Source organism: Nipponia nippon, unplaced genomic scaffold (assembly GCF_047370975.1).
Source record: "Nipponia nippon isolate SJK-2023a ecotype South Korea unplaced genomic scaffold, ASM4737097v1 scaffold_6, whole genome shotgun sequence".
In the NCBI taxonomy this organism is placed as follows: Eukaryota; Metazoa; Chordata; class Aves; order Pelecaniformes; family Threskiornithidae; genus Nipponia; species Nipponia nippon.
In genome coordinates this window covers 550442-576050 of record NW_028262380.1, presented here as the reverse complement: position 1 = coordinate 576050, position 25609 = coordinate 550442, and the positions used below count along the sequence as shown (strand labels likewise).

The following is a 25609-nucleotide window of genomic DNA, read 5'->3' as shown; positions in this document are numbered from 1 at the left end:
CATGGCACGGTGGAAAGGCCCTTGCAGCTGCCGCTGGTCCTGGCAGCCCCGGGGAGAGATGAGACGAGGTTGTGCTGAAGAACAGCATCGTCTGCTCTCAGGGAATGGTAGAGCCGCCCTTTCCCGAGGGAGCTGGCTCTTACCCGTGTCGCACTTCCCGGGGGAGAACGGGGAGGACCAGCACGGTCCCGAGGCTGCACCGCTCCAGAGTGCGCGGGCTCCATGTCCCAGCCTGTCTCCAGGTCCCCAGCCCATCTCCATGTCTCATCCCATCTCCATGTCCCAGCCCACCTCCATGTACCCAGCCCACCTCCATGTCCCATCCCACCTCCATGTCCCATCCCATCTCCATGTCCCATCCCATCTCCATGTCCCTTCCCACCTCCATGTCCCAGCCCACCTCCATGTCCCAGCCCACCTCCATGTCCCCAATCCATCTGCAAGGCCCCAATAGCTTATAAATATATCTCTAATGAATCACAGAAGCCCAAAGCAACAAAAAGCAATGGCAGGCTATGTGCTTTAAGAACTGGTGAAACACTGCTGAATGCACTACCTTCTCCTGGCATGATAGCATCGCATTTTTGCTTGTGGAAGATGACAAAAGAACCAACTTCCTTGTTTTATTTTATTTATTTAAAACAAAAAAAGTCCAACAAAACCCAAGGCTGGCTAAGGGCCTCTCCTGGCTACCTGCTGCACGTCCTCTCCCTCCTCTGCAAAGCCGAACGGCTGACGGTGGCCATCCCTCCCCAGGCCCGGCGGGCAGACTGCCTTGCCCACGCCAGTCGGGCGCTGCCGTCAGCCCGCGCACTCCGGAGCGGTGCAGCCTCGGGACCGTGCTGGTCCTCCCCGTTCTCCCCCGGGGAGTGCGACACGGGTAAGAGCCAGCTCCCTCGGGAAAGGGCGGCCGTACCGTTCTGTTCTTCAGCACAGCCTCGTCTCATCTCTCCCCGGGGCTGCCAGGACCAGCGGCAGCTGCAAGGGCCTTTCCACCGTGCCATGATGGGCTGGAACAAGGAGGTGGGCTGGGGACATGGAGATGGACTGGGATATGGAGAAGGAAGGGATGTGGAGATGGGCTGGGGACGCGGAGACGAGCTGGCATATGGAGATGGCCCTGGATATAGTGATGGGCTGGGACGTGGAGATGGGCTGGGACATGGAGATGGGCTGGGACATGGAGATGGGCTGGGGACATCAAGGTGGGCTGGGGACATCAAGGTGGGCTGGGATGTGGAGACAGGGATCAGAGCCAGCCCAGGAGCAGGCAGGCTGGGGCACCTCCATCCCGGGAGACGCGTGCTGGTCCTGGACATGCGCACCCATGGGCACACAACCCAGCAGACACGGACGCCCACCCAAGGACACGACACCAGGGGACACGCAGACGGCGCACAGGGACACCAGGGACACCCACAACCCTCGTGCGGTCGTTCCACTTTTATTGAGGGAGCCATGGCTGTGGTGTTGCGGCAGCGTGGAGGCGGTGGTGACCGGGGCTCTCGGGGACACCGGCTCCGCAGATGCCCAGCGCTGGAGTCGGCTCAGCAGCGTCGGTGTCGGCTGCGTGTCCCACGCCGTTGTCGGCTCCTCCTGTACCGGCGGCGGTTGCGAGCCCCAGGCCGGCGTCGGGTCCTCCCATAGCGGCGGCGAGGGCGGAGGCGGTGGTGGCTTCGGCTGCGGTGGCGACGCCGGCTCCTGCTGCGGCTCCTGCTGCGCCGGGACTGGGCCATGATGGGTGGCCAAGTGGTGTGGGCGGCCGCCCTGTCCCACCGGGGGCTTGTGGCTCTGTGGCCCTGTCCCGCTTTTATAGGGGTGCCGGGGCGAGGCCCTTTGTGATGCAGGCGCGTGACGGGGCCAACATCACAAGCGACATCACAACGTCCCCACGGTGCCGCCCGCCCGTGTGTGGGCTCCATGGCTGCCAGCTGGCCCCAGCCCACAGAAGGCTGCACAAGGGCGGGCAGCGCTGGGGCTGGGGGCTGGGAGGGCTGAGCCGGGTCCTGCCCATGCCCGTCCTGCGTCACGGTGACATGGGGATGGGCTGTCCCCACAGGGGTCCCCGGGACGGAGCCCTGGGTTGGAGCCCAGAAAGGAGCCCTGGACACGGAGCCCAGACACACACAGCCCTGGCCCCCTGGTGCTGCCCCGGTCCCAGCCCCATCAGCCCTAACCCTGCGGGTACCAGCCCCGGTCAGGCACTGCCCCGGGGGCGAGAAACCCCCAGGGGTCAATCTCTCCGCAGGGGCAGGTGCCCCCATGGGCAGCTCCCCTGCCCAGGGGCAGATCCCCCTTGGGGCAGAGATCCCCTCCCCACATGTAAATCCCCCGCCCAGGGGCAGATCCTCACCCTGAGCTCGGTGTGGGGCAGCCGAGGGGGGTAAATGCCCCCTCCTCAGCCTGGGAGTGGGCAAATGCTGCCCCCGGGGCAGGGGCAGGGCAGAGCCGGGGGCAGCGGGGTGAATTGTCACCGCAGGGCTCAGGACCAGGCTGGGGAGAAATTTAGAATGGCGACTGTCAACACATTTAACAAATAAAATTAAAGATATAATAAATTTGTAATAGTGTTTAATAGCTTATAAATATATTTATAGTGAATTACGACAGCCCAAAGCAACAAAAAGCAATGGCAGGCTATTTAGAAAATATTCAAGGTGACAAACTAACACTTGGTGAAACACTGCTGCTTGCACTACCTTCACCTGGCATGATAGTATCGCATTTTTGCTTGTGAAAGATGGAGAAAGAACCAACTTCCTCATTTTATTTAGTTATTTATTTTAAAAAATAAAAAAACCCCAAGAAACCAAGGCTGGCTAAGGGCCTCTCCTGGCTACCTGCTGCACGTCCTCTCCCTCCTCTGCAAAGCCGAACGGCTGACGGTGGCCATCCCTCCCCAGGCCCGGCGGGCAGACTGCCTTGCCCACGCCAGTCGGGCGCTGCCGTCAGCCCGCGCACTCCGGAGCGGTGCAGCCTCGGGACCGTGCTGGTCCTCCCCGTTCTCCCCCGGGAAGTGCGACACGGGTAAGAGCCAGCTCCCTCGGGAAAGGGCGGCCGTACCGTTCTGTTCTTCAGCACAGCCTCGTCTCATCTCTCCCCGGGGCTGCCAGGACCAGCGGCAGCTGCAAGGGCCTTTCCACCGTGCCATGATGGGCTGGAACAAGGAGGTGGGCTGGGGACATGGAGATGGACTGGGATATGGAGAAGGAAGGGATGTGGAGATGGGCTGGGGACGCGGAGACGAGCTGGCATATGGAGATGGCCCTGGATATAGTGATGGGCTGGGATGTGGAGATGGGCTGGGACATGGAGATGGGCTGGGACATGGAGATGGGCTGGGGACATCAAGGTGGGCTGGGGACATCAAGGTGGGCTGGGATGTGGAGACAGGGATCAGAGCCAGCCCAGGAGCAGGCAGGCTGGGGCACCTCCATCCCGGGAGACGCGTGCTGGTCCTGGACATGCGCACCCATGGGCACACAACCCAGCAGACACGGACGCCCACCCAAGGACACGACACCAGGGGACACGCAGACGGCGCACAGGGACACCAGGGACACCCACAACCCTCGTGCGGTCGTTCCACTTTTATTGAGGGAGCCATGGCTGTGGTGTTGCGGCAGCGTGGAGGCGGTGGTGACCGGGGCTCTCGGGGACACCGGCTCCGCAGATGCCCAGCGCTGGCGTCGGCTCAGCGTCATCGTCATCGGCTCCGTGTCCCACGCCGTTGTCGGCTCCTCCTGTACCGGCGGCGGCTGCGAGCCCCAGGCCGGCGTCGGGTCCTCCCATAGCGGCGGCGAGGGCGGAGGCGGTAGCGGCTTCGGCTGCGGTGGCGACGCCGGCTCCTGCTGCGGCTCCTGCTGCGCCGGGACTGGGCCATGATGGGTGGCCAAGTGGTGTGGGCGGCCGCCCTGTCCCGCCGGGGGCTTGTGGCTCTGTGGCCCTGTCCCGCTTTTATAGGGGTGCCGGGGCGAGGCCCTTTGTGACGCAGGCGCGTGATGGGGCCAACATCACAAGCGACATCACAACGTCCCGGCCACGTGCAGGTTCCGTGGCTGCCGGCCGGCCCCAGCCCGCAGGAGGAGGGCGGCGGCCCCTTGGCAGCACCGGCCCCGTGTCACCACCACCATGTGCCGGCGGGTCCGCCGGTCACCGTCCCGGCGCAGGAGACACAAGAGGAGCCCCCGGGCCGGCCGACAGCGCAGGCGGCGCAGCAGGAGGAGGCGGCACAGGGGCAGAGGTGCTGGCTGCGGTGCCGGTGCTGGCGGTGATGGTGGTGGTGCCCACTGGCCCCACAGCCGAGGGGTCCCAGCTCTCGGTCCCCATGGCCGGGGGTGGGAGTGGTGACGGGCGCAGCCGCTCAGCATCGCTTCTCCCCCAGGTGCTGAAGCCAGGACCATCTACTACTGCAGGAGGAAGAGGAGGGTGCTGTGAGCCTCGCCACAGCTGGACCCTGGGGACACCCATGGGCACCGTCGTCACCTGCCCCTGCCGTGGTCCCCCCGGCTGCCAGGGACACGTCTGTCATTAAAGCCCTCGCATGTCACGCTGCACCATTGCCTCCAGCCTTCCTGGCACCGCCGACCCCTGCCCACTCACCCCCCAGCCCTGCCCTGTCCCCCCACCCTGCCTGGGGTGACCCCCCTGCCCAGCCCTGCCCCAGCCCCCGCTGCCTGGCCCCGGCACAGGAGAGTGCCCCCCGCCAGCCCCGGGGATGGGGTACTGGTGGCCCCACGGGCTGTGTTGCCAACACCACTGGTACGGGAGGAGCTGATCCCAGCACGGGACACGCAGCCGCCGCTGCCGAGCTGACCCCAGCACCAGGCATCCGCAGAGCCAGCATCCCGGAGACCCTTGGCCACCACCTCCTCTGCACCGCAGCACCACCGTGGCCCCAGGTCCTCTGCTAGCAACACCATCAATAAAGCTGGAAGCATCGCACGAGGGTGTGCACGTCCCTGGAGTCCCTGTGCTCCGGCTGTGCGTGTGCCCTGGTGTCGCCCCATGTCCCAGGGGTGTGGGGAGCCCATGGGTGAGCATGTCCTTCTCCACCAGCTGTGGGTGTCCAACAGGTGGGGGTCTTTGGGGCCACCAAGTGTGTGTGTCCAGCAGTTGTGCTTGTCCCAGACCAGGTGTGCACATCCCTGTCCACCCAGTGTGCTCCTCCAGCGGCTCTGCGTGGCTGGGACGTGCGTGTCCAGGGGTGCAGGTGTCCGGGACGGGGTGTACGTGTGTCCGGGGCGGGTGGCTGTGTGTGCCCGGAGGCTGCACGTGACCAAGGCCACGTGGATGTCCCCTGCTCCTGCCACTGGTCCCCTCAGCTCCCTTTTTGGGTCCGTCCCATTGCAGGGTCCCAGGGGTCCAAGCAGAGCCCGCACAGAGCAGAGCACTCGGGGCCTTGTGCCCTCTCCCGTGGCACCGCCGGGGCTGCGAGGGGCAGAGGCCGGGCACAGGGCCACCCCTGCGCCAGGGGGGCTGCCTGGCCCCCCAGCACGTCCCTGGGCAGGACCCCACCGCTCCCCTGACTTACCCCCATGGCCCCCACCCCGTGCAACAGCGGCTTTTGGGGGGATCGCCCACTGCAGCTGCCCGTGGGGAGCAGGATGGGGCCGGGCGGAGCCCAGGGAGGTTGGAGGGACCAATTCTGGAGCCGGCCCTGCTGAGACCATCCCCAGGCAGGACCCCATCAGCACCGGGTCCTGTCCCTGGCACCACAGAGGTGGAGGAGGTGGTCCCGGGTCCTTTCGCCTGCGGGCAGGGTGCCTGTTTTGGGCAGGGGATGCTGCCGGGAGCATGCGAGGCTGGGGATGGACCTGCTCCCTGCCATCGGTGCCACACTGCGGGGCTGGGGATGGACCTGCTCCCTGCCATCGGTGCCACACTGCAGGGCTGGGGATGGACCTGCTCCCTGCCATCGGTGCCGTGCTGCAGGGCTGGGGATGGACCTGCTCCCTGCCATCGGTGCCACACTGCGGGGCTGGGGATGGACCTGCTCCCTGCCATCAGTGCCACACTGCAGGGCGAGGGGATGGACCTGCTCCCTGCCATCGGTGCCGCGCTGCAGGGCTGGGGATGGACCTGCTCCCTGCCATCGGTGCCGTGCTGCAGGGCTGGGGATGGACCTGCTCCCTGCCATCGGTGCCGTGCTGCAGGGCTGGGGATGGACCTGCTCCCTGCCATCGGTGCCGCGCTGCAGGGCTGGGGATGGACCTGCTCCCTGCCATCGGTGCCGTGCTGCAGGGCTGGGGATGGACCTGCTCCCTGCCATCGGTGCCGTGCTGCAGGGCTGGGGATGGACCTGCTCCCTGCCATCGGTGCCGTGCTGCAGGGCTGGGGATGGACCTGCTCCCTGCCATCGGTGCCGTGCTGCAGGGCTGGGGATGGACCTGCTCCCTGCCATCGGTGCTGTGCTGCGGGGCGAGGGGACCGGCACCGCGGGCAGGGGAGCAGGATGGGCTGCAGGGAGGAGCAGGGGGGGCACGGAGCTGCTGCCGGGGCCGGGTGCCCACACCCACCCTTCCACCTGCGCCCAGCAAAGACACTGCGCTGGTGAGGGCAGGGCTGCTCATTGAACAGCACGAGCAAGATCCGGGGCCATCCTCATCCTCCGATGGGCTCTTCAAAGAGGAGGATGAAGGGCAGGAGCAGGAGCAGGCAGAAGAAGAGGCTTGCCGGGCAGAGGCAGCAGGCCAGGATGATGCAGGCCACCGCCTCCAGGAGCCGCTGGTTCTTGCCGTGCAGCTCCATCGTCCCTGCGCAGCCCCGGGACCCCCGACCGTCCTGCAGAGACACCAAGCTGTGGAGCATCGCCCGCGCTGCAGCTGGGAGGCCCTCCAGGGGTGCTCCCAGAGGGTGCCCAGCACCTGAGACCCCCCCGGCACCCCCAGCCCCTGCCCGGGCTAATACACACGCAGCTCTGCTCCTGCCGGGGTCCCGGGCCCGACCCTGTGGCCGGCGGTGTCCCCCAGCCTGGCACGGTCAGGTCCTGGCTGGGGCAGCGAGGGGGGCGATGTCACAGCTGGGGCTTCTGGGGTGACGCCATCCCCCCGGAGGGGACATCCCCATGGCTTCCCTGGGGACAGGGGGCCATGGCAGGGCCCAGGGCTGGACCCGGGGCGGCTGCCGGCCCCTCTTGCCGCCGTGCCGAGGTTCTGCAGAGCAGCCGTGGGCAGGGGGCTCTGGCACGTGGCACAGGGCAGCAGTGGCCGGGGACGGCCCCGAGCAGGGGAAGCCCTTGCAAAGCGCCTCGAGCCCCTCGTCCCCCAGTGACCCCCCACAGCCCCCGCCTCCGTCCCTGCCAGCGCGGGGACGCAGGAGGGCTCTGTCCCATGTCCCCCCGCTGCGCGATGGGGCGCTCACAGGACAGGGACGAGGAGAGACAGGGCCAGGCTGGCCCGGGGACCCCTCGCCCAGCCCGGGGACCCGAGGGCTTAGCCCAGGCACCGCCGGGTGGATGTGGCACTGCCGGGCGGTTTGGGCACAAGCCCCGTGGCCGGCCCAGCGGCTGCCAAAGCGTTTGCCTTGGCTGGCAGCCCTGACCTCGGCTGCCGCCTGCGGTTCCCGTGCCGGGGCAGCTCAGGGCAGCGAGCCAGGCAGGCGGCAGCACCGGCACCGGGTGCAGGGCACCAGCATCCCCGGGGGCAGGGCACTGCGGGACCCAGCACGGGAACACGGGGCTCAGCCGTTGCACCCCGAGGGAGAACCCCCCTTTTGGGACACCCCGGCACTAGGGATCCCGGAGGGCTTCTCCACACCTGTGGAGCGCAGCAGACTTCCCCAGGAGCACCAGCACCAGTGGTGCCATCAGCTCCAACGCCGAGTTGGTGGGTTTGGCCCTGCTGCCACCCCTGCTCCGGCTGCGGGGTGCCGGGGGGGCTGCGGCAGCCATCCGGCAGCATCCCTGCCGGGACAGGCTCCGGCGCCTTTAAGGCACCTCCCGCAGCGGGAGCTGGCAGCCGCCGGCAGTGCGGACGCGGCCGGCTTGACTCGGAGCCAAGCTGCATGGGGAAATTCATAACAGCCCTGGAAGTGCTGAGTGGGGCTGAATCGGAGCGCCGGAGCTGTGTGCCTTGGCCCCAGGGAGCTGGGAGCAGGGCCAGCCCAACTGACCTCTCCTGCCCCGGAGCCGGGCGCTGAGCCCAGCACCCCGGCTGGGAGGGTGCGGAGAGGTGCCAGGTCTTCGGCAAACCTAGAAAGTCCCATCACATGGGGGCTGAGTCACGCCAGCAAGGGCGGCCTCCCCTCCTGGGCCCTTTCCAGAGCCCTCGGCAGGATGCGGGAGATGCCTCAGCTCATAGCAAAACCCTTCCCACCATCCAGCCCCCAGAGACCGGCACGAAACAAAGCATCATCCTGCATGCCAGACGTCTGGGCCCCGTGCCAGCGCCAGCCTGGTCCCAGCCGTCCCCCGCTCCCGGCCAGGGATGGGGAAGGATCGCACCCAGGCACCGCTGGGACGGAGCACCCCGTCCCACAGGAGCATCCCGGGCTGATACAGGGCCAAAGGGCTCCATGCGACGGGAGCATCCCTGGGGGTTGCAGGGCCAGGGGACCCCGTCCCGCCGGAGCATCCTGCACGCAGCCTCCTGCACCGCCCTGAGCCCCGCGCTGCCTCCGCAGCCCCTGGGCATCGGGATCCTGGGCAGGCTGCAAGTGCCACGGGCTGCAGGGGGCTCTGGGACAGCCCCACAGGGACCTGGTGAGGGGACAGGGACGGGGACAGGGATGGGACCAGTGCCTGGAGCTGCCAGCTCTGCTCCCCTGCCCGCTCCAGCTGGGCACGAGCTGGGTGAACACAGAGTGGCCACCAAAGGGTGCCGGTGGCCCGAGCCCAGCCTGCTCCCTCCCATCCCCTCGGCCCAGCCCTGCAGCTGGAGGCTGTAGAAAATCCCAAGAAAAGAAGTAAAAGTCAGGCCGGGAAAGTCCTTTTGGGGTGGAAAATGAGCTCATGGGAGGCTGGTGGCAGCGCCAGCAGCGGCGCCGCAGCTTTTTGGAGGAACCCGCTTGGGGTGGAGGGAGAGGCAGGACCCAGAGACCTTCCCCTCGGTGGGACTATGGCCCCTGGGCACCCCGACCCGGACCCCACTGGGCTGCCGGCCCCTGCCTGTGCCTCTGTCCTTGTGGTGCTTGGCTCCTTCCCCGCAGCGGCAGCCCGGGCGCTGCCTGCACAGCCCGGGCTCTCCGGGGAGCACGGGGAAGCGAGTCCAGCGCTGCCCAGCACCGGCTCCGGCACCGCGCACACCTCGAACCTCACCACAGGCTTCAGCCGGAGCTGCCGGGGAGGCTCGGCAGGGAGGTGACCTGGGGCAGAGCAGGGCCCGCTCACACCTGCCGCGGTGCTGGCACAGTGGTTCGGCAGTGCCCGCTGGTCCTGCGGTCCCACCGGGGATGCCCTGGGGCACCACGGGCACCGCGTCCCCCGAGGGTCCCTCGCGGGCAGAGCACCGGGCAGGGCGTCCCCGCTGGCTGGCAGGGCCGGGGGCCAGGGCTGGATCCCTCTGCTCGGCGCCTGCTCTGCGCCGGCTCTTGGCTGCGAGGCCCGGGCAGGCTCTGCTCCGCGCAGGCGGCTCACGGGGCCTCCCGGGTCCCCGGGCTCGGCCGGCGGCACTGACGGCTGCGGCGAGGCGGGGATGGCGGAGCCCCCCGCAGCCGTCCCTGCCCTCGCTGTCGCAAAGGGCTGAGCTGCTCCAGCTGCCTCCGGCCACGTCGGCGGTGAGCACGGCCGGCTTCGGCTCGGGGTCCCCTGGCAGGGGGGAGCCGGGGCCGGGAGCAGCCGGGGGCCAGGGGAGCAGGGCACGGGGCCCACGGGGCACCCAGCGCAGCCCTGGCACGGGGCGCAGCCCCGGCCGCCCCAGCACGGCCCGGGGGAGCGGGAGCGGGCTGGGGACGCACACGCCGAGCAGCCGATCCCAGCCTGGGAGGGTTTTGCTCCCAGAGCTGCTGTGGGATCAGCTCAGGCGCTCCCGCAAGCGAGACCCCGTGTGCAGGCACCACGCAGAGCCGGGGCGCGTTCCCCGGCAGAGGCACGGGCAGCGCCGGGGCCTGCTGGCAGCGCCGGGGCACGGTGGGCACCCCCTGGCCCGATGCCCGGCCGCCCCGCAGCCGCAGCCCAGCGCCCTGGCACGCTGCTGCACGCGTGGCGGAAGGGACCGCGGGTTTCCCATGGGAGCGGGGCCAGCGAGCGGCCACATCCCCGCAGGATCCGTCCCCCGGGGCCTCATCCTGCCGGCGCGCAGCAGCCCCCTCCCCTGCACAGCAATGCCGGGGGCTGCCGGCAGGATCGGCCCCAGGGTGCTGAGCGGCTGCTCCCCTCCAGCCCCGGGAGCAGGGTCAGACGTCGGCTGTGCCGGGACAGCGGGGACACCGCAGGGTGCTGAGGACAGCGGGGACACTGCATGGTGCTGGGGACAGTGGGGACACTGCGGGGTGCTGGGGACAGTGGGCACACGGTGCTGGGGGACAGCGGGGACCCTGCAGGGTATTGGGGACAGCGGGGACACTGACTGGTGCTGGGGAGAGCAGGGACACGGTGCAAGGGTGATGGGGACACCACGGGGTGCAAGGACAGCGGGGACCCTGCGGGGTGCTGGGGACGGCAGGGACAGGCTGGCCCTGGTGTCCCCTCTTCGAGGGGGCTCCGGGAGCAGCCGGTCACACGGGGGGGACACTTTGGGCAGCCCGGCGGGAGCCCTGCCCTGCCCGGCCGGAGCGGTGCGGTGCGGGCAGCGTGCGGGCAGCGGTGCGGGCAGGGGCACTCTGCCTGTTGGGGGGGCAGCGGGGCGGCGGGGTGGGAGCCCACGGGGGTGGGAGCGTCCGTGACCGGCCCGGCTCCGCCACGGCCCCCAGCGCCCGGAGCCCCCCCCATCCCCGGGGGTCCCGGCCGGGCGGGGCGGGGAGGGGCGGCGAGAGCGGCGGGGGAGGGCCGGGGCAGGCAGGGCCGGGCAGGCAGCGCCGGGGCAGGCAGCGCCGGGGCCGCTCCGCTCCGCTCCGCCGCGGCCATGCTGGGGCTGCCCCTCGCCCCGCCGCCGCTGCTGCTGCTGCTGCTGCTGCTGGGCCCCCCGCCGCCCCCCGCCCGGGCGGCGCCCACCGCCGCCCCCCCCCGCCCCCGCCCCCGGGGGCCGCCCGCCGCCCCCGCCGAGCCCGGCCGCCCCGGCGCCACGGGGATGGGCACCGCCACCGGACCCCCCGAACACGACCGGACCCCCCAAAGGCCCCGGGACGGGACCCCCCCCCGACCACGACCGGACCCCCCAAAGGCCCCGGGACGGGACCCCCCCCGACCACGACCGGACCCCCCAAAGGCCCCGGGACGGGACCCCCGAGGGGCCCCAGGGCGAGCACCGCCCCCAGCCCCACGGGCTCCCCCCCGGGGGGCAGCGCGGCCCCCGCCAGCCCCGGCCCCCCCCAGCGCGGGCGGCTGGAGCGGGGCGGCCCCGGGGCCCCAGGTAGGAGCGGGGCTGCGGGTGCGGGGGTGCGGGGGGGGCGCAAGCGTGTGGGGGTGCGGGGAGGGGGTGCACGGCTGCGTGTGTGTGTGTGTGTGTGTGTGTGTGTGCGCAGGGAGGGGGGTGCACAAGTGTGGGTGTGTGTGCACGCAGCTGGGTGTGCAGGGAGGGCTGCGCACGGCTGTGCGTGCACAAGCGTGGGTGTGCAGGGAGGGGGTGCACGGCTGTGTGCACGGCTGTGTGTGCACAAGCGTGTGGGTGTGCAGGGAGGGGGCTGCACAAGTGTGGGTGTGTGTGCACGGCTGGGTGTGCAGGGAGGGGGGTGCACGGCTGTGTGTGTGTGCAGGGAGGGGGGTACACAAGTGTGGGTGTGTGCACACGCTGTGTGTGCAGGGAGAGCTGTGCGCGGCTGTGTGTGCACAAGTGTGGGTGTGTGTGGGGAGGGGTTTGCACAAGTGCCTGTGTGTGTGCACGGCTGTGTGTGCATGGCTCTGTGTGTGTGTGCATGGCTGTGTGCAGAGGAATGCGTGTGTGCAGGGATGTGTGCACACGTGTGTGTGCATGGCTGTGTGTGCACGGCTGTGTGCAGAGGAATGTGTGTGCGTGTGTGTGTGTGCAGGGATGTGTGTGCACGCGTGTGTGTGCGCGTGTGCGCATGTGTGCAGGGAGGGCTGTGCACAAGTGTCTGTGCGTGCACAGCTGTGTGTGCAGAGGGATGTGTGCACCACTGTGTGTGTGCACAGCTGTCTGCAGAGGAATGTGTGTGTGCACAACCTTGTGTGTGTGCGTGCACAACCTTGTGTGTGTGTGTGCGCAGCTGTGTGCAGAGGAATGTGTGCGCACAGCTGTGTGCAGGGATGTGTGTGCACAAGCATGTGTGTGGAGGGGAGGGGCTTAAAGCGTGTGTGCAGAGGGGTGCGTGTGCACGTGTGTGTGTTTGGCCGTGTGTGTGCGAGTACAGACGCGTGTGGGTATCTGTGCACCAGCGTGTCTGAGCGTGCACCCTGCGTGTGCGCGCGCGTTTGTGCCGTTTCTGCGTGCACGTGCCCTGCGTTTGTGTGTGTGTGCGGTGCGTGCACGGGTGTGTGCACGCATGTGCGGGGGCCGCGCGCCCCTGCGGGGCTGTGCGGGGTGAGGGGGTGCCCTGAGGCCTCCCCGGGAGCGCCGGGGGCCCTGTGCGGGGCGGGGGGGTGCAAGGGCGCCGGGGTGGGGTGCTGCGTGGTGGCCCCGCACCCCCAGCCCGGGGGTCCCTCTGCCCCCTCCAGCCCCGGCACCCAGGAAGAAGCTGGTGCGGGTTAAAGTCGTGAGGAAGAAGGTGGTGAAGAAGAAGCCGAAGGCTCCGGCCAAGGAGGCGGCCGCTCCACAGGAGCCTCGTACGTACGCTCGGCGCCGCGGGACAGGGCACACACGCGTGTGTGCACGCCTCCGCGCCACGCACGCGCCTCCACACCCTGCGCGCGCGCTGAGTCCAGCGTGGGCCGGGTGCTCGGGGGGGCACGGCCACCGCCCCGGCCACATACGCGTGGCCCCCGCGCTGTCGCGCACCCTGCGCGGGCACGGCGGTCACCCTGTGCACGCGCCCTGCAAACCATGTGCACGCGTGCACGCACCCACGTGTGTGCAGACATGCACCCGTCCTGCTGTGAGGACACCCCCGTCACCCCCCGCTGTCTTCCCTGCCCCTCTGCGTGACGCAGAGTGGGGTTTGCGTGACGCAGAGTGGGGTTTGCCCTGGCCGTGGTTGTGGCCGCGGTCATGGCTGCGGTCGTGGCCGCGGCCACGGGGCCCGGCTGCATTCCTGCGCTGGGGGCTGGAGCCTGGGGTCTCTCCCGTGCGTTCGGGTCTGGTCCCACAGAGCCTGGGAGTGGGGCCGGGGTGGGCAGCGGGCAGGGAGCCGGCGCAGGCAGGGCTGCTGCACCTCGCCGGGCGGGCACGTGTCCTGCGGCACGGCACCGCATGGCATGGCACGGCACGGGACCTGCCAGGCGTTGCTCCCGGGCGCAGGGAGAGGGGCGCAGGGAGGACGGACCCCTGCACGGGGGTCTCTGAGCAAGCCCGGCCCCCCCTGCTCTGCCCCCAGAGTGCCCCCCCCTGGGGCTGGAGTCCCTGCGGGTGCTGGACTCCCAGCTCCGAGCCTCCAGCGACAAGCGCTACGGCCTGGGCGCCCACCGCGGGCGCCTCAACATCCAGGTAGGATGTGCAGCGTGTGCGTGGCGTGTGCGTGGCGTGGTGGGTGCGGTGTGCACGGTGTGCGCATGGCATGTGTGTGGTGTGTACAGTGTGTGTGTGGTGTGTGCAGTGTGTGCACGGCGTGTGCACGGGGGGGTGTGATCTTCGCGTGGCATGTGGCACACGCATGGCATGTGTGCTGTGCGCGTGGCAAATGCCATGTGCATGGCGTGTGCGTGGCGCACGTGTAGCAGGGGCTCTCCAGCGTGGGCCCCTCCAGCCTCGCCGTGGCCAGCGGGAGCCAGGCCTGCCGGCAGTGCCGAGTTCCTCTGCATGGCGGACGGGGCGGGGGGCTCAGCCACGGCCCCTTGAGGGGTCCCGTTAAACCCGGGACTCGGTCCCCGCCCAGGCGGTGCCATGCAGCCCAGAGCGCTGTCCCGGTGCCGCTGCCATGCCGGTGCCGTGCAGGCACAGCTCCTCGCGGGACCACGGGCCAGGGGCTCGCGGGCGGTGGGGACGTGCCCCGGGCAGGGCCCTGCATCCCCCTCCCGTCCCTGACCCCCCCGCAGTCCGGGCTCTACGACGGCGACTTCTACGACGGCGGCTGGTGCGCGGGGCAGGAGGACACGGAGCAGTGGCTGGAGGTGGATGCCCGCGGGCTCACCAACTTCACCGGCGTCATCACCCAGGGGCTCAACTCCATCTGGACGTAAGGCGCCGGGCAGGGCCAGCGCTGGGGGGCCGGGCAGGTGCCGGGACCCCGCTGACCCTCTCCCCATGCAGGTACGACTGGGTGACGTCCTACAAAGTCCAGGTCAGCAACGACACACGCACATGGGAGCCGTGCCGCAACGGCACCGAGGAGGCGGTAGGTGCCCGCGGGGCGCAGCCCTGGTCAGGGGTGGTGGGAGCAGGGACCCCCGGCACCCCCAGCCCACCCGGCTCCCCGAGCAGAGCCAGGGCATGGGGATTAACCGTGCCGGGGGGGTTAACCGTGCCGGCTGGTGCTGGGCTGGGGCCCGGCTCTGTTGCCTTTGGCCTCCCCACCTGTGAGCGTCCTCCAGCGCTTCGCCCCGGGCACCCGGCACAAAGGCTGCTTGTCCCCGGCTGCCGCCCCGGCCGCCTGCCAGGCCCCGCCGGTGCCCGCGCGTGAGCGTGGTGGGGGCACACGTGGGTGTGCTCGGCGCTGCGTGGCACGGCTGGCTGCGCCCGAAGGTGAACACGGCAGCCTGGTGCTCGGGGGCGCGTGTGTGAGTGCTGCACATGCGGGGTCACGCGGGGGTGTGAGGACGGAGGGGCCGTGCAGGCACCCCGGGGTGTGCACACACGTGTGCGGGGAGGCATGAGACGAGGGGGCGGCCAGAGCCAGCATGCTGCTCCCACGGCCAGCCCGGCTACCAGCGCTCGGGGTCCCTGTGCCATGGCTGTGCCGGGGCAGGTTTGGGGTCCCTGTGCCATGGCTGTGCCAGGGCAGGTTTGGGGTCCGTGTGCCATGGCTGTGCCAGGGCAGGTTTGGGGATCCCTGTGCCATGGCTGTGCTGGGGCAGGTTTGGGGGTCCCTGTGCCATGGCTGTGCCAGGGCAGGTTTGGGGATCCCTGTGCCATGGCTGTGCCGGGGCAGGTTTGGGGGTCCCTGTGCCATGGCTGTGCCGGGGCAGGTTTGGGGTCCGTGTGCCATGGCTGTGCCAGGGCAGGTTTGGGGTCCGTGTGCCATGGCTGTGCCAGGGCAGGTTTGGGGATCCCTGTGCCATGGCTGTGCTGGGGCAGGTTTGGGGGTCCCTGTGCCAGCGCTGTGCCAGGGCAGGTTTGGGGTCCATGTGCTCATTCCTGGCGACCCTGCCGGAGACCCTCCCCTCTTGGTGCTGGGGTGGCGGCACTGTGGGGGCTCTGGGTGCTCGGCAGTGCCGGGCTCAGGGCTCCCCCGCCCCACAGCCCTGTGCCTGCTCCTCATTAGGGGCTGGAGTGGGGCCAGGGGAGGCCAGGGCCAGAAGCGGCTGCGGCGCCTGTAACCCTTTGGGCCCCGGCGGGCGGCTCTGCTGCAGCCCCCATCCCCGCGGCCCCCGGCTGGTTCCCCCCGGCACAGGGACCCGCAGGGCTGCGTCCATCCATCCCCCAGATCTTCCCTGGGAACAAGGACCCCGAGACGCCGGTGCTCAACCTGCTGCCCTCGCCGGTGGTGGCACGCTACCTGCGCATCAACCCCCAGACCTGGTTCCCGAATGGCACCATCTGCCTGCGGGCAGAGGTCCTGGGCTGCCCGCTGCCAGGTGGGTGCCTGCTGCCCGCTGCCCGCCACCCGCCACCCCTTGCCCCGACCCGCGAGCGCCCAGGACGGGCACGCTCTGCCGGAGCCGTCCCCAGGGTTGGGGTCCGGGCTGTTCCCGCATCCCAGGATCTCTGACCGTGTCCCACCTTGTCCCCTCTGCGCCGGGCCGGCTCCTCACAGACCCGAACAACATCCACTCCTGGCACAGCCAGCCCCTGCCCACCGACAAGCTGGATTTCCGCCATCACAACTACAAGGAGATGAGAAAGGTGCCCTCCCTGCAGCCCCGGCGTGGGGCTGGGGGTCTCCGCGACCCTGGGGGCACCCCGGGGGGGGGGGTCTGCACCCTTGGGTGCCCCCGGACCCTGACCCAGAGCGCCATGCCCTCCCCAGCTGATGAAGCGGGTGAATGATGAGTGCCCCGACATCACCCGCGTCTACAGCATCGGGAAGAGCTACCTGGGCCTCAAGATGTACGTCATGGAGATCTCCGACAACCCCGGGCAGCACGAAGTGGGTAGGTGCTCTGTGGCTCCGGGGCAGGGAGGGGAGGTGACAGCTGGGGTGGCCAGGGACGGGGTGGCCAGGGACACCCAGGCTGGTGCAGGATGGGGACGGGGTGGCCATGGATGCCCAGGCTGGCACGGGGCACAGAGGACCAGGGCCCCTGCTGCCACCACGCGCTGTGCCCGGCAGGCGAGCCGGAGTTCCGCTACGTGGCGGGGATGCACGGCAATGAGGTGCTGGGCCGGGAGCTGCTGCTCAACCTGATGGAGTACCTGTGCCGGGAGTTTCGGCTGGGCAACCCCCGCGTGGTGCAACTGGTCACCGAGACCCGCATCCACCTCCTGCCCTCCATGAACCCCGACGGCTACGAGACCGCCTACAAGCTGGTAGGGTCGGGCTGCCCGGTCCTGGGGTGCTGAGCACCGACCCGTCGCGGGGCCCTCCGGCGCCGGTTCCCGGTGACCCCGTCCCCCGGCAGGGCTCGGAGCTGTCGGGCTGGGCCATGGGCCGCTGGACCTACGAGGGCATCGACCTCAACCACAACTTTGCCGACCTCAACACAGCGCTGTGGGACGCCGAGGACAACGACCTGGTGCCCCACGAGTTCCCCAACCACTACATCCCCATCCCCGAGTACTACACCTTCGCCAACGCCACGGTGAGCCCGGCCCCGCGGGCACCCCGAAACCCGCCCCTCCTCCTGCCCCCGCGCGCCTGGGTGATGCCCACCCGTGGGGGACAGGCCCACGGGCTCTCGGCCCTGCGCCCTAAGGGGGGGGCGACGGGAGCTTTTCCCCCGGCCTGGCGGGGGTTTCGGCACCGGGACCCGCCACGGCACCCTCTGACGCGGGGTCCCCGCAGGTGGCCCCCGAGACGCGGGCGGTGATCGACTGGATGCAGCGGTACCCCTTCGTGCTGAGCGCCAACCTGCACGGCGGGGAGCTGGTGGTCACCTACCCCTTCGACATGACCCGCACCTACTGGAAGGCGCAGGAGCTGACCCCCACCGCCGATGACGGGGTCTTCCGCTGGCTGGCCACCGTCTACGCCACCTCCAACCTGGCCATGGCCAGCGAGGAGCGGCGCCTCTGCCACTACGATGACTTCATGCGCTTTGGCAACATCATCAACGGGGCCAACTGGCACACGGTGCCCGGCAGTGAGTGGGGGGCCGGGGGGGGCGGCCGGGGGGGGGGGCGGCCGGGGACCCCCCGACATCTCCTCCCCATCTTGCACAGGCATGAACGACTTCAGCTACCTGCACACCAACTGCTTCGAGATCACGGTGGAGCTCTCCTGCGACAAGTTCCCGCACGCCTCCGAGCTGCCGGCCGAGTGGGAGAACAACCGGGAGTCCCTGCTGCTCTACATGGAGCAGGTGGGGGACAGGGACCCCCGGGGGTCCCGGGAGGGGGGGACGCGCTGCGGGGTCCCACCAGGAGCCTGGGCACCAAGGGGTCGGGCTCTCGGCAGGGGCTGAGCGGATGGCAGCAGGACACGGCTCGGGGGTCCCCAAACACCCCCGAGGCTCTGTGTCCCCCCGTGCCCCCCATGGGCACCTCCACGGGCACAGAGCATGGGCTCAGCATCACCTCCGTGGGCACGGAGCGTGGGCTCGGTGCCGCCTCCACAGGCACGGAGCGTGGGCTCAGCATCACCTCCGTGGGCATGGAGCGTGGGTTCAGCATCACCTCCGTGGGCATGGAGCGTGGGTTCGGCATCACCTCCACGGGCACGGAGCGTGGGCTCGGCGAGTGCCCCGGGCCCAGGGCAGGCGTGTGCCAGGCGCGGTGCAGTCGGGCACCCACGCGTGCGTGCGGCCTGCGGGGCGCCTGTGCTCCTGCACGCGTGGGGCGGGTGCGCCGGCACGGGGTGCACGCGCTGCCTGCGAGGGTTCGTGCGTGCAGGGCGCGTGTGCCGGTGTCGTCCGTAGCACGCCTGTGCCATGGGTGCGCGCTGCCTGCCGCGTGTGCCGTGGCACCGGGCCCCGCGCCGGGGTCTGGGCACAAACGGCGCCGGGTGTGGCTGAGGGTGGCACACGTGGGTGTGTGCACGGGTGTGCGTGCATGTGTGTGTGCGTGCGCGCGCCACCTGCACGCCCGCCCGGTGACGCCCGCTCCGGCCGCGGTCCCCAGGTGCACCGCGGGATTAAGGGGGTGGTTCGGGACAGAGACACGGAGCAGGGCATCGCCAACGCCATCATCTCTGTGGACGGCATCAACCATGACATCCGGACGGGTATGGGGGGACAGGGATGGGGACAGGGATGGGAATGGGATGGGGACAGGATAGGGTTGGGGATGGGGGTGGAAATAGGATTAGGCTGGGAATGGAGATGGGATGGGGGCAGGAATGGGATTGGGGATGGAGATGGGGATGGGAATGGGATGAGGTTGAGGATGGGGATGGGGACAGGGACAGGAATAGGATGGAGGGGGGATGGGAACAGGAATGGGAAAGGGGATGGAATGGGGACAGGAATGGGATGGGGACAGGAAGGGACTGGGAATGGGGATGGGGACAGGAATGGGATGGGGACAGGAAGGGACTGGGAATGGGGATGGGATGGGGACAGGAATGGGATGGGGACAGGAAGGGATTGGGAATGGGGATGGGAAGAGGGTTGGGCATGGGATGGCGATGAGGATGGGAACGGGATGGGGATGGGAATGGGATTGGGGATGGGAAGGGAAGGGATTGGGGATAGGGATGGGGATGGGAATGCAATGAGGTTGGGAATAGGGATGGGGACAGGAATGGGACTGGGGATGCGCATGGCAATGGGATGGGGACGGGAATGGGATGGGGACAGGGACTTGGCCGGGGCGACAGGCGTGTGGCAGCACCGCGGCCCCGTGGGGCCCCTGACGCCCGCCCCGCCGCCGCAGCCTTCGACGGGGACTACTGGCGGCTGCTGAACCCGGGGGAGTACGAGGTGACGGCGCGGGCCGAGGGCTACGAGGCGGCCACGCGGCCGTGCCGCGTCTCCTACGAGAACGTGCCCACGCCGTGCAGCTTCCGCCTGGCGCGGGCGCGGCGGCAGCGGGCGCGGGGGCGGCAGCCCGGGGGGTCCCGCCTGCCCCCCGACCTGCTGCTGCGCCTGCGACGCCAGCGCCTGCGCCGCCTGCGCGCCCACCGCCCTGCGGCCTGAGCGGGGCCGGGGAGCGGAGCGGGGGGGGGGCTGCCCCGGGGCCGCGGGCTCGGTGCGGGGGGCCGGGGGGCTGCGGCCCGCGCCGGCGGCGGGGCCGGGAAGGCGCGGGCGGGCCCGCGGGGGCCCGGGCGCGGAGCGGGTGCTGCGGCGTGGCCGCTGTGCGGGACGCCTCCCAGTAAAGCCGCCTGTGCTGCCCCTGCGCCTGCTGCCGCGGCTCTGTGGCGGCGACGGGACGGGGCCCGATCCTGCCCCGGGGGGTGGGGCTTCGGGAGGCCCCGCCCCTCGGGAGGCTCCGCCCACCCGTGGCACAGTCTCTCGGGAGGCTCCGCCCCATTGGCCCCGCCCTTTGCCCTGAAAGTCAATGGCGTCTCGGCGCGCTGGCTCCGCCCCTTCGCCGCGCCCCCTCTCAGTGCCCAGCCCACGTGACCAGCTGTCCCGCCGTCCCGCCGCCTCTCGCTGGGCGCCTATTGGCTCGCGGCGGCGGGAGGGGCGTTCCCCCCGGCAGCGGCGGCGGCCAATGGGCTGCCAGGCTCTGCAGCGTCAGGCGGGCGCTGGCGGCGGCGCGGGTGCGGGCGGAGGGCGCGGTGAGCGGGGGCGGGGCCGGGGGGTGCTGGGACGGAGGGGGGCACTGGGAGGGGGGCGGGGGGTGCTGGGACCGGGGGGGCACTGGGAGGGGGGTCTGTGGGGTGCTGGGACCATGGAGGGGCACTGGGAGGGGGGTCTGTGGGGTGCTGGGACCATGGGGGGCACTGGGAGGGGGGTCTGTGGGGTGCTGGGGCCATGGGGGGGGCACTGGGAGGGGGGTTCATGGGGTGCTGGGACGGAGGGGGGCACTGGGGGGCGGGCCGGGGGGTGCTGGGACCGGGGGGGCACTGAGAGGGGGGTTTGTGGGGTACTGGGACCATGGAGTGGCACTGGGAGGGGAGTCTGTGGGGTGCTGGGACCATGGAGGGGCACTGGGAGGGCGGGCCGTGGGGTGCTGGGACGGAGGGGGGCACTGGGAGGGGGGCGGGGGGGTGCTGGGACCGGGGGGGCACTGAGACGGGGGGTCTGTGGGGTACTGGGACCATGGAGTGGCACTGGGAGGGGGGTCTGTGGGGTGCTGGGACCATGGGGGGCACTGGGAGGGGGGTTCATGGGGTGCTGGGACGGAGGGGGGCACTGGGGGGCGGGCCGGGGGGTGCTGGGACTATGGGGGCATGCGGGGGGTCCACAGAAGGGGTGTTTCCTGGGGTACTGGGACAGGGAGGGGGCACTGGGAGTCCACGGAGGGGGGTTTGTGGGGTGCTGGGACCATAGGGGGGGCATTGGGGTGGGGGCATGGGGTGCTGGGAGCGGGGGGAGGAACTGGGGGGGTCTGTGGGGTACTGGCACCATGGGGGTCCACGGAGGGGATTCTGAGGGATGCTGGGACCATGGGGAGGCACTGGGGGGTTCTGTGGGGTGCTGGGACCGGGGGGAGGCACTGGGGGGGCCGTGGGGTGCTGGGACCGGGGGGGGGCGTCAGTGTGGTGCTGGGACCACGGGGGGACACTGGAGGGGGAGTCCGTGGGAGACTGAGGGGGCCCGGGGGGCGAGGGGGGTGACTTGCATGGAGGTGGGGGGATCCCTACCGGGGGTAGCGGGGGCAGGACAGGCCCCTGGGGTGCGAGGGGGTGTCAGCGGGTGGGTTGGGGTGCTCTGTGGGATGGGAGGTCCGTGGGGCTGGGGGCAGCCGCTGCCCTGCCCGCACCGGCCCAGCGCCCGCGGGACCCCCAAGCCGGCCCCAGCGGTGGGGGGCGCTTACCGGGGCTGAGCCCCTCGCTCCGCCCCAGCACACACCATGGCGGAGTACCGGATCCGGCCCTACCGCGATGAAGACTATGAGGCGGTGCGCGAGGTCTTCGCCACCGGCATGAGCGAGTACGCGCCGGCGCTGTGCCTGCACGTCCTGCGGCAGCCCTGGGCGCTGCTGGCGCTGGGCTGCACCTTCGGCCTGCTGCTGGCCAGCGCCCGCTCCCTGCTGCTGCCCGTCCTGGCCCTCACCCTGCTGCTGGCCCTGGCCCGGCACCTCCTGGGCTGCATCTGGAGCGCCTACATCGACCGCTGCCTCGGGGACGACCTGCGGGACATCGGGGCCGCCTACGCCGAGAGCGCCGGCGCCCAGTTCTGGGTGGCGGAGGCGGACGAGCGGGTGGTGGGCACGGTGGGCGTGCGGCCGGTCGACAACGGCGGCGGCGCCGCCACCGACGGGGAGCTGGTGCTGAAGAGGATGTCGGTGCGGAAGGACTACCGGGGCTTGGGCATCGCCACGGCGCTGGGCCGCACCGCGCTGGCCTTCGCGCGGCAGCGCGGCTGCCGGGCCGTGGTTCTCAACACGTTGATGCTGCAGCACGAGGCTCGCGCCCTTTACGAGCGCCTGGGCTTCCGCCAGCACCACCGCTACGTCCTGCCCACCGCCTACGGCCGCCTGGCCAACTGCACCGTCACCACCTACCGCTACGACCTGTCCGGCACGCCCTGAGCCCTGCCGCGGCCCCGGGGAGGGTGGGCATCGCGGCACCGGCACGGCCAGGCGTGGGGGCCGAGGGGCACCGGGGGAGCCCGTGCCCGGAGCCCCGCCGTGCTGGCTGTGCTGCAGGCTGCTGCTCTTGACCGTGCCTGCCGGACATGGCGCTGCCGCGGGGCGCTGGGTCCCCCCGGCTCGTCCCTTGCCGCGCAGCCGTGCGGGTGTTGCTTCTCAGGGAGTGTGGTGCACGCCGGCGCGGGGGGTAGGGACCCCCGTGCCCCACGCAGCGGGGGGCTGTGGGGTGCAGAGGAGGGGCCGGGGCAGCCGCCCCCACCCCGCCGGGGTTCGGCTTGCCGGGGGGAGGCTGTGCCCTGCCTGGCCCTGATGCCTCCCTGTGCCCTGGGGGGTACGTGGCCGCCCGAGGGAGACCCCCAGCTGTGTCCCCCTCTGGCTGCTCCACGGTGCCTGCGGGTCGGGTGCTGGCCCCATACGGGGCAAAGAAATAAAGGACCATCCGCAGCGCTGGGCTGGGTCGTTCTTCCCCCGCTAGCACAGGGCCACCCCGGTGGGATGATGGGGGTCCCCGGCACCCCAAGGACCCCCGCGGCATACCCGTGGGAAGGGGCTGGTATGCACAGTACCCACCCGGACCCACGGGCGTCACCGTAATGCCACGGCGACGACCCTCCCGCGTTTCCCCCAGACCCCCGTGCCAGTGGGCACCCCTGGGTGGGGGACGGTGGTCAGCCGGTTGCCAGCCGGTCCCGTGGGGTGAGGACACCCGCTCCTGCGGGCTGGCTGTCCCCAAGGGCTCCTTGTGCCCCCGCCTTGGACCCCGGTGGCCTTCGCTCAAGGGATGAAAGGTGACGCGGTCATAAAACGAGCCCCAGCCTCCTGGCAGGGAGCCTGGCCGCACCGGGCACCGCCGCTGCCTGCGGTGGGGTCCAAAGTCCCCAGTGGGGCTCAGCCCACCGCCCCCTCCAAAGGGGAGCTCGGGGTGGAGGGGGCTGCAGCAAAGGGGTTAAACATGCCACGGTGGGGGTCTGGTGCTGAAGCATCTCCGTTTGGCAGAAGCAGCCCTCCCTTCATCCCCCCAGCGGAGGCTGAGCGTGACCCCATAACCTCGGCAGGGTTTATGGCAGCGTTCCGCCATCGGCGGGGGTGGCACTTCCCCTTCGGCGCCTGCGCTTGCCGCGTCTCCGGAGCTACCGTCAACCTGGGTAAGGGCCAAGCCGGGGGTACAGCCCGGTGCCGTCACCGGTGCTTCCCCCCGAGACGGGTGAGACCACCGAGGGTTGCAGAACGATGGGCTGAACGGAGCCGGCATCTTTCTGCGGCAGCGGTGGGAGCTGCCGGCACAGGCCAGCGCCGGGGCTGCGGGAAGCAAAGGCCCCCCCCACCGTGCACGGCGGGTTGCCGGACCCTGGGGGTCTGGCAAGGGACCCCCCCTCTTTGCCAGCGGACCTGCACAGCTGCGGTCCCCGGTTTGCGGAGCGGCAGAGCCGGTAGCAGCGGTGGGGGGGGTGCAGGGTGCCGGGACCCCGGGATGGGGGGGCTGAGGCCACGCTCCTCCTTAGGCCCCGGTAACGTGGCTGGTGCAGGGTTTCCAGCAGCCTGGGGCCCCCAACCCCTTCCCCGGGGCAGGGGCACAAGCCCGCGGCATGGCCCGAGCAGCCCCCGGGGGTCTCTGTGCCCATCACCCCCTGCCATCTCCCTTTGCCCTCTCCTGCCACGGCACCGAGGGGTTCATGGGATCCCGGGGGGGGAGGATTGGGGCAGGAACCCCGCCAGGGGCTGGGGGCCGGCGCTCCCCGATGCCCACCCCAGGCAAGGCTGGTGACGGTGATTTTTTGTGAGAAGAGGGCAATTGTGCCGGCGGGGCGATGCAGAGCGCAGGCTGGTGCCCAGCCGGTGGCGGCTAACGCGGCTGCGCGGTGCTCGGGCAGTGACTCCCGCCCATTCGCCGGCTGTGCCGTCCCGGCGATGGGGTCTGGGGATGCTCCGGGGGTCCCCATCCAAGGCAGGCACTGCCCTGACAGCCCCGTGCCGCGTCGCAGGTGCTGGCAGCCCATGGCGTCCTACCGCATCCGGCAGTACCGGGACCAGGACTACGACGCTGTGCGGACCCTCTTCGCCCGCGGCATCTTGGAGCACACGCTGGCCGGCTACCGCCACGTCCTGCGCTCAGCGCGGGCGAAGCTGGCGCTGCTGGTCCTCTTCGTGGCGGTGCGGGCGGCTGCCGGCTACTGGGTGCTGGGGCTGGGGGCCGTGACGCTGGCGCTGGTGGCCGCCTGGTTCCTGGTCCGCTCCTTCAGCACCTCCTACGTGCAGCAGGCGCTGAGCACCGACCTCCGCGACATCCCCGCCAGCTACCTGCGGGCCCCCGACTCCTGCTTCTGGGTGGCGGAGGCCGGCGGGGCCGTTGTGGGCATGGTGGCCGTGGCACCGCCGCTGGACCCGGCAGAGAGAGGGGTGGCCCTGGAGCTGAAGCGAATGTCGGTCAGCAAGGACTACCGGGGCCGGGGCATCTCCAAAGCGCTCTGCGGGGAGGTGCTGCGCTTCGCCCGGGCGCGGGGGTACGGGGCGGTGGTCCTCTCCACCTCCATGGTGCAGGTGGCGGCGCAGCGGCTCTACGAGGGCCAGGGCTTCAGGAAGGTGGGTGCCTTCAGCCCCTCGCTGCTCGGCAGCCTCCTCTGCTTCCAGATCTTCCACTACCGCTGCGACCTGCCCGGCCGCACAACGGCCCCGCCGCACTAGGCACTGCCATGGCACCCCAACCTCGGCACGTGAGACACCACTATGGCACCCCAACCCCGGCACGTGGGGCACCGCCACGGCACGCTTGACCCCAGCCTTGGCACATGAGGCACCGCCACGGCACCCCAACCCCGGCACGTGAGACACCACTATGGCACCCCAACCCTGGCACGTGGGGCACCGCCATGGCACGCTTGACCCCAGCCCCGGCACGTGGGGCACCACCACGTGGGGCACCACCACAGCACCCCAACCCCGGCACGTGAGACACCACTATGGCACCCCAACCCCGGCACGTGGGGCACCGCCACGGCACGCTTGACCCCAGCCTCGACACATGAGGCACCGCCACAGCACCCCAACCCCGGCACGTGAGACACCACTATGGCACCCCAACCCTGGCACGTGGGGCACCGCCATGGCACGCTTGACCCCAGCCCTGGCACGCGAGGTGCCGCCATGGCACCCCAACCCTGGCATGTGGGGCACTGCCACGGCACGCTCGATCCCAGCCCCGGCACGCGAGGTGCCACCACGGTGGCCCCCCTGACACCGACCCTGGCACGGTAGGCACCACTGCAGCATCCTCGGCTCCGGCACGCGGGGCACCGCCACAGCACACCTGACCCCGGCACGCGGGGCACCGCCGCGGCGCACGCATGGGGTCGGCAGTGGGGACGGCGGCTGCGCCTGGCGGGGGCCTTTCCTGATTTTCTAGCAGTGAGAAATAAAGAGCGACCTGTGCGGCAGCCGCGTGGGCGCCTCCGTGGGGTGCGTGCACGCGTGGGCGAGTCCGTGTCGCGCGCGCGTGTGCGTGCGTGCATGTG

The 25609-nt window shown here is 70.7% G+C and overlaps 3 protein-coding genes across 4 annotated transcripts; all 3 read left to right on the top strand.

Moving 5' to 3' along the window:
- Positions 1-3183: 3183 nt before the first annotated feature.
- CPXM1 (carboxypeptidase X, M14 family member 1) lies at positions 3184-19552 on the top strand. The gene is made up of 16 exons (XM_087736421.1): positions 3184-3371; positions 3627-3814; positions 11259-11447; positions 12710-12817; positions 13525-13634; positions 14183-14322; positions 14397-14481; positions 15730-15880; positions 16060-16148; positions 16273-16396; positions 16576-16772; positions 16865-17044; positions 17248-17545; positions 17625-17764; positions 18522-18624; positions 19275-19552. Exons 1-16 carry the CDS (start codon positions 3184-3186, stop codon positions 19535-19537), a joined length of 2553 nt encoding a protein of 850 aa, XP_087592547.1. The 3' UTR covers positions 19538-19552.
- Positions 19553-19810: 258 nt separating this feature from the next.
- LOC104011626 (putative N-acetyltransferase camello) lies at positions 19811-22549 on the top strand. The gene is made up of 2 exons (XM_087736966.1): positions 19811-20121; positions 21352-22549. Exons 1-2 carry the CDS (start codon positions 19899-19901, stop codon positions 22038-22040), a joined length of 912 nt encoding a protein of 303 aa, XP_087593092.1. The 5' UTR covers positions 19811-19898; the 3' UTR covers positions 22041-22549.
- Positions 22550-22702: 153 nt separating this feature from the next.
- On the top strand, positions 22703-25531 carry LOC104011623 (N-acetyltransferase 8). 2 transcript variants are annotated; one of them, XM_087736964.1, is made up of 3 exons: positions 22703-23060; positions 23156-23245; positions 24083-25531. In XM_087736964.1, exons 1-3 carry the CDS (start codon positions 22882-22884, stop codon positions 24780-24782), a joined length of 969 nt encoding a protein of 322 aa, XP_087593090.1. In that variant the 5' UTR covers positions 22703-22881; the 3' UTR covers positions 24783-25531. The 2 variants fall into 2 exon arrangements, with proteins under 2 accessions (XP_087593090.1, XP_087593091.1); XM_087736965.1 differs by lacking the exons at positions 22703-23060; positions 23156-23245 and adding an exon at positions 23252-23530.
- The last annotated feature ends 78 nt before the right edge of the window (positions 25532-25609 follow it).